Source organism: Apodemus sylvaticus, chromosome 11, assembly GCF_947179515.1.
Source record: "Apodemus sylvaticus chromosome 11, mApoSyl1.1, whole genome shotgun sequence".
Lineage (NCBI taxonomy): Eukaryota > Metazoa > Chordata > Mammalia > Rodentia > Muridae > Apodemus > Apodemus sylvaticus.
Genome location: NC_067482.1, coordinates 1,445,079 through 1,451,685, shown reverse-complemented (window position 1 = coordinate 1,451,685; position 6,607 = coordinate 1,445,079). Strand labels below are relative to the sequence as shown.

The following is a 6,607-nucleotide window of genomic DNA, read 5'->3' as shown; positions in this document are numbered from 1 at the left end:
AGGCCATCTTCACAAGGAGGTGCCAAGTGGCCATCACTGAAGTTGCATGCAGAAGGCTTTGAGGCTGGGAATTCAGCCCAGGACTCAGAACATCCCACCATGAACCCATTGAGATGCCTGGACCCTGGAGATGGTCTTCTCTGTTTGCCTATTCCCACTTAGCTATGGCCTCAGGGTTCCTGCATGTTCATCCTATGACATAATACTGCAGCAGAGAGAAATACAAGACCAGGGGCCCACAGCCAGCCCACAAAGCCAAGAATGGATTCCACTCTGTCTCTGATACCCCAGACTTCACTTATTTGGTCTGGCCCTCAAACATGGAAGAGGCTATATGTGCATGTTCATGCAGATATGCATGTTCATGCAGATATGCACATGTGCATGTGCATTCCCTAGTGAGCATAAACACTTATGTGCATGTTACTGTATGCAAAGTTACTCGTGGTCTGTTGTATGGTATGTACATCCTGGTGTATACATGCACATACATATGCACATGTACATATGGATACCAAGTTTCCTCCTTTACTGCCTCAGGTTCTCAGGCATCAGCACTTTGAAATTCACAACCAATCATTTGGCTGGTTAAATGTTTTTGTTTTTTCGAGATAGGGTTTCTCTGTGTAATCCTGGCTGTCTTGGAACTCACTCTGTAGACCAGGGTGGCCTCGAACTCAGAAATCTGCCTGCCTCTGCCTCCCAAGTGCTGGGATTACAGGCGTGCGCCACCACCACCCAGCTGGTTAAATGGTTGTTAAATGATTGTTTAACTGAATTTTCACCCAAAGGCTCAGCTGTGTAGTGTTACTTCATGTCACCCAAACAGAACATCCTTCTGAGGCAATGTATTAAAAACCCAGGCACCAGTGTCACTGATTCTGTAATAAAACATGGCTTGTTTGACATTGGCTCAAGTCCATGCCATGTCTTAGCCTCTTAAAATTAAACCCCCAGCCCTAAGGACAGTGAGCTTCTCCTGCTGCACAATGCCTTACAGCTAATACTTAGCATGTAAAAACACTAAGATATGTTTGTGTCTAATTTGGAAGAAAGGCCAAGAAGGGGCTTATTTTCCAAGTAGCACAAAGAATTAGCTTTGGACAACGAATTAAAACTTCATTAAAGAAGAGATAAATAGACATAAAGAGATAAAGAAGACATTGATAAAACTGTTGTGAGTTGGAATGCAAAGTGAGGTGGTAACAGCCTCAGACCCTCTCTCCACACCAGGTTCCCTAAGGATCGCTCTTTACAGGAAACTGGCTTCTAACAGTAACAGTAACAGTAACAGTCCTTTTCTCCAGTAAACTTTGGAAGTGAAACTTTGCTACCCTACATATCTCACATCCACCTTGGAAAAGTGGAGCTATCGATATTTATATACTTGGAAGTTAGGAACAACAAATCTTGAAACATTGATCTAATCCATTTGTCTTGAGAGACTTACCTGCCCAAGTCTAGGGGAAGCCCTCACCTCCCACACCCCACTAACCCTGGTTCCTTGTTGCCTTGGTCTGACAGTATACACAAATGTCACAATGCCTGCCTTCCCTGGTATCTGGGTTTGCCCACCCACGTCCTCTCTACAAAACTTCTGACCCTCCCCTACCCCAAATCCAAAATGTAGAGAGGCTACTGTCCTTAATACACAATTTAAAAGACTCATGAAGCATCTAAGATTTAGAGCTATGTGAAATGTGCATGACTAAATGTCTGGGGTGGGGAACAAAGAACCAATTTGGACCTCGGTGCATCTATGCAGCCCATAGACCCCCTCTATCTAGGCTGCTTGTGCTCATCCACAAGGTTTTTGAGTGGACCCAGGACAATGGCCAGGAGCCGCCTGTGAGGCCTCTGCTCTCAGCTGTAAATGTCCATTGGTATCACATGTTTGGATTTGGGTATATAAGAGAAATCATCTTAAGTCAGTTTGCAACATTCCTGCTTAAGCAGGAGAGCTGGACCGAACAGACAACAGCAGGAGATTTAGCCTTGTCCCTCTCCATGCCCCAATAGATCAAAGGTCTGATACAGGTAAGAACTGGAAAGAGCTAACCATGAGTGATGGCTTCCTTTTGAGTGGCTTTAAATACAGCTGCTAGGACTGAACTTGTTGACACTTTGATCAGATCCTCAGGTTTCAAAGGAAATGTCTAAGCAGAGGTAAGACCAGTCTTCACCACCATAGCTTGGCCCATGACTGATGTCAGACCTCACTGATCTTCATGGAAATGGGATTGGGCACTCTCCTCCTCTACTGTCCTAGTTGTAGCAGGACACTAGCCAGGTTATAACTGGGGTAGGATGTTTACAGTCACTAGGGATACAGGGGAGCTCTGGGCAGGACATTTGGGAATTAAGGCCTTATCACACAGCCTGTGGCTGGGAACTGTGCCTCCTCTTCACAGAAGTAGCCTTTTGCACACTGAATACACTACTCAGGATTTCCATTACTCCTTTAGCCTGTAGTGCTTGATACATGGGTATTTTCGCATGCAGAGGTACCGTTGCCCCTTCTCCATATAAAAGGAGTGCCTTTGGGTCAGAGCTGTGCTCCCAGCTAGTCTGTAAGTCACTACCTGCCTGGTCTCACGTCCAGGCACATGGAGGTCAGATCACCTTTTCCCAAAGCCTACTTGGCTCCCAGCCAGCCCACCAGAAGGATGGAGACACTTCAGTCATATAGAACTCATTTCATATTGTGTGTAAATGGTTACACGCATATTATACTCACTTAAAGGTATGTCCTTCACATTCATTAAGGCTATTAGAGTGGTGTATTTAAATGAAATGCTATATAAGTTAAAATCACCAGATTATTAACAGGAAAATTATTTTTTGCAGAAAAACTAAGACTTTGATTTTTTTTTTAAAATAGGATTAAACTGTTCATATGTATTAACCAAAAATAAAGCCTACTGCTTTGCAGTAGAAACCACACAACCAGTTTCCAAAAACTGAAATGCAGGGGTCTGGCATCAGTGTCTCTCCACACAGCTGTTAGCTCAGAGACAGGTTGGACCTAGTCAACCAGCTAGCAGAACACAGCTGTTCTAACTCAGCGTTTGTCTGTCCCAATTCAGCCACTCTCCCCCATGCTGATTTGCATGTAGACATCCTCCAATTCCAAGCTGATGGACATTCTCCAATAACATAGCAATCAATTTAATAAAGGAACTCACCAATGTCAAATTGCAATAAATTTACCAAACATTTTCACTGTTTATGGAGAGCTTTACAGTAAGAAAGTGTCGACAGAAGCAGGCACATCCGGGTACAAAGTGTTGCTGTTGGTTGTTCTTTACTTCTGTTCCTACAGTTCCAACTGCTTTGCACTCTCAGCAGAGGTCCTCTACCCGAAATCACCTTTGCTAGGCGTTCTGTTCTTGCCCATTCGACCCAGGACCTCCAAGCACAGTCCTGGGGTATGGACTTGCCTAAGAGAAGTGTGATCGGCGAGCCCACCCCAAACATTTATTGTAAACTTTAAATGGAGTCCGGATATGAATGACACAGAAGGGAGACACCTCCTCACACAGAAAGGAGAATACCATTTAGTGTCCTAGAGTCTGGCAGATATCACAAGGCCGAGCCAGAATAAGTGCCAAGCCCCACGCAGGCACAACATCAAGCAAAGCCTGACTGCTGCCCTCTTGGGTGTCTTGTGGGGGATCCGGCCTGAACTCAGCAGGCTCGGCTAGGCTCCCAAGGGCGCGCCATCTCACAGGGCGGCCGGCAGCAATAGGGGTAGGAGGCATTGAGGTCGGGGTCCGAGGGCGCATACCCTGGCAGTTCCACCGATGGGTGCCCGCCACAGCACACCTCCACGCCCGCCTCGTCAAACGCGTGGAAGACGCCCACGTTGATATAGGACACAGCGTGGTGCGCTGCGAAGCTCGCGCAATCTCCTGGGGTGGTGAAGTCTGACTCCTCCGGGGATAGGATGGAGGCCTCGCTGGGCCGTGGCTGCAGCCGCCGCCCCCTTTTGCCCCGGCGGCCGCGCCGGGTCCGGGAGGCTAGCGGCTGAGCGCGGAGCCCGGGTCCGCCCCGCGGTCGCGCCAAAGAACGGCTTGCCCTCCGCCGGCCCCGGCGGCCACGCCGGGCCTGCGACGACTTGTAGTTCTTGACCAGCAGGAGGCTGAGCAGGCCCAGCAGGCACTCGAGCGAGTTGAAAACAGTGGAGAGCACCAGGCCGCGCTGGTAGTCCTTCAACTGGCGGCATTTGGCGGTCGTGTTGCTGTCCAGGTTGCTGCGGGAGCGCTGCGTGCTAGTGCCTGGGGCTACAGAGCCAGTGGCCTGGCCAGGGCCAGCGGCCGGCGTGCGCGGAGGCAGGCAATAGTGGGAGTACTTGCGTTCCACCAGGGACACTGTGTCGCCGTCGATCACTGCTCCCGCAAAGGCGCTGAGAACCCCGAGCATGAAGACCAGGACGCCTAGGAGCAGCAGGTTTTGGCTGTTCACCGGTCCCGAGGGCCCGGCAGCCGCCTGCGTTTCTCCAGGAGAGGGCTCCGGAGCGCCGGCTGGAGATGCGGGGACCCTGAGTCCTGGGCCCGGCCCGGCCCCTGACCCGGCGAGGGGTGCCTCCCGGGGCCCGCAGCACAGCAGGGCGGCGCCGAGCAGAGAGAGGCCGGCTGCCAACAGCAACCCCGAGTAAAAGGCTCCGGCGGCTGCCCCTAGCCGGAACGGCTCCCCGCGCAGCTCAGAGCCCAGTGAGAAGCACTTGAGGCCGACGGCGGCGGCGCTGAGCGCGCAGGCGAGCAGCAGGCAGGAGGAAAGCGCGGCGCAGGCCCCGCGGACGCTCCACTTCATCCTCCGCGCCGGAGCCGGCCCGCACCCGGCGCGCCCGCCGCCGCCCGCCGCCGCCCCCGCCGCCTGCGCCTCCTCCCGGCGCCGCGCGGCCGGACCGCCGGCCTCCTCTTCATCCTCCCGCGTCCTCCCGGGCTCGCGCCGCTGTCACTGGAGCCCGCATCCTCCGCCTCCCGCCGCCGCCGCGACCCCGCACCGGGAAACAAGCCGGCGCGGAAAACCGCAAGGTGCGCGCGCCCCCTCCCCAGACCGCGGCGCCGATCCCCGGACGCGCGGCCCCCCCCACCCGCGGCCCCGCGCGCCTCTCCCTGACACCACCCTCCGCGGCCCCCTCCCGACCCTCTGGCCCCCAGGACGCCCCTCCGGCCCTCCCCTAGGAGAGGGGGCCCTCGCTAAGTCTCCGCCTTCTTGCCCTCCCCCTGGCAAAGCCGCTGTCCGGAGCTCGCCTTCTTAAGAACGCCACTCTTCCGAGGCCTCCTTCTCCTGGGACCCCCTGGGCCCCACCCCCAGGACCTCCCACCTCTGCGTGCCCGGAGTTTGCTTTTCCCAATCCATCGGGCAGCTTGTCTCCACGCCCACCTGACTGGACCGGGAAAACCGAAGAAGTTAGTGGGGGTTCAGCAATAAATAGGTATGAGGGAGAACCCGGAGGAAGAATTGGGGAAGGGGGATATGTTCAGAAAGAACGGAGAAGAGTGAGCAGGGTATTCGGGGACGGAGGACGAAGTGTGTTTCTTTGGGAAGTGCTGGCATGTAGGGGTGTGTGTTGTGTGCACGTATGAAGGGTATGTGTAGAATGTATGTGGATAGTATGGGGTATGTGAGGGTGGTGTGCACGTATGTGTTTTGTGGCAGGGAGCGGTGGGCATTCCGAGATGTGCTTAGGGTGAACAGAGTGTATATGCAATGTCCAGGCGTGGTGTGTGTGTGTGTGTGTGTGTGTGTGTGTGTGTGTGAGTGAGTGATTTGGTGAATGTGCAGGAAAAGGTGTTGCCTTGAGGTGTGGGTAGAGTATTGTAGGTGCTCAGGAACTGGCCTGAGATTTCTCTCAGAGGACCAGCTATGGAGCAAGGCCAGGATGAAGTAAATCTTGGGGAGAACCTCAGGTGAGTTCTGCTTTGAATCCAGTTCCGTTTTCAGATCTGGCAGAAAAATTCCTCACACTCAAGTGAATAAATTCGGCCTGTGCTAGAGTGCGCGAGAAGGGAGGATGCTGTAGTAGCCCAAATCTGGACTTGGACCCCTGGAGGCCTCCCTCCAGCAACCTCGCCCTGGCCCGCAGTCCTGGGTGTGGGTGATTCAGGCCGCCTGCGCAGCAGCTTCTGAACCGCGGGTTGCCGTGGCTGCGCCTCAAGCTGGGGCTGGGAGAAGCCGGGTGCGAGCGCTGGGAAGAGGGAGCAGTGGAGAGAACGCGCCTGCGCACCGGCTTTTCCCACAGCGTGTTCAAGTCAGGAAAAGACCTAGGGACTTTAATATATATATATTTGCTCCTTAAGGTCAGAGACCCTCCCAAAACCAAGCGCTGTATTGCCTGGGGAAGCCTCGCCCATGTGCCCGAGGCAGCTCGGGGGCTCTTGCCCACCCTTCCGGGAAGCCACTCGCTAGTGGGTGTTTGGAGGCCTTCCAAAGACTCCTGGACGTTTGCGTGGGTTTCACTTCGGGCCATAGCTTCAGAAAGAGCGAGCCTGCCTCTCTGTATTTTTAGCAGGAGGAGCAGAATTTGAAACAGCAGCATACCGATCCTGCGCCTGGTGAAGGATGACTCGCCAGAAAGCAAAGGCGCAGCCCTACCTCCGCG

General features: G+C 53.7%; 1 protein-coding gene across 1 annotated transcript; it reads right to left on the bottom strand.

Annotated features, from left to right (window-relative positions):
* Positions 1–3,144: 3,144 nt before the first annotated feature.
* On the bottom strand, positions 3,145–5,025 carry Tmem271 (transmembrane protein 271). Its single transcript, XM_052198589.1, has one exon. It carries the CDS (start codon positions 4,810–4,812, stop codon positions 3,688–3,690), a length of 1,125 nt encoding a protein of 374 aa, XP_052054549.1. The 5' UTR covers positions 4,813–5,025; the 3' UTR covers positions 3,145–3,687.
* Positions 5,026–6,607: the final 1,582 nt, after the last annotated feature.

What these genes read in the sequence shown, in the direction of transcription:
- Tmem271 (XM_052198589.1), bottom strand. Translation starts at nt 4,812, where the DNA reads ATGAAGTGGAGCGTCCGCGGGGCCTGCGCCGCGCTTTCCTCCTGCCTG.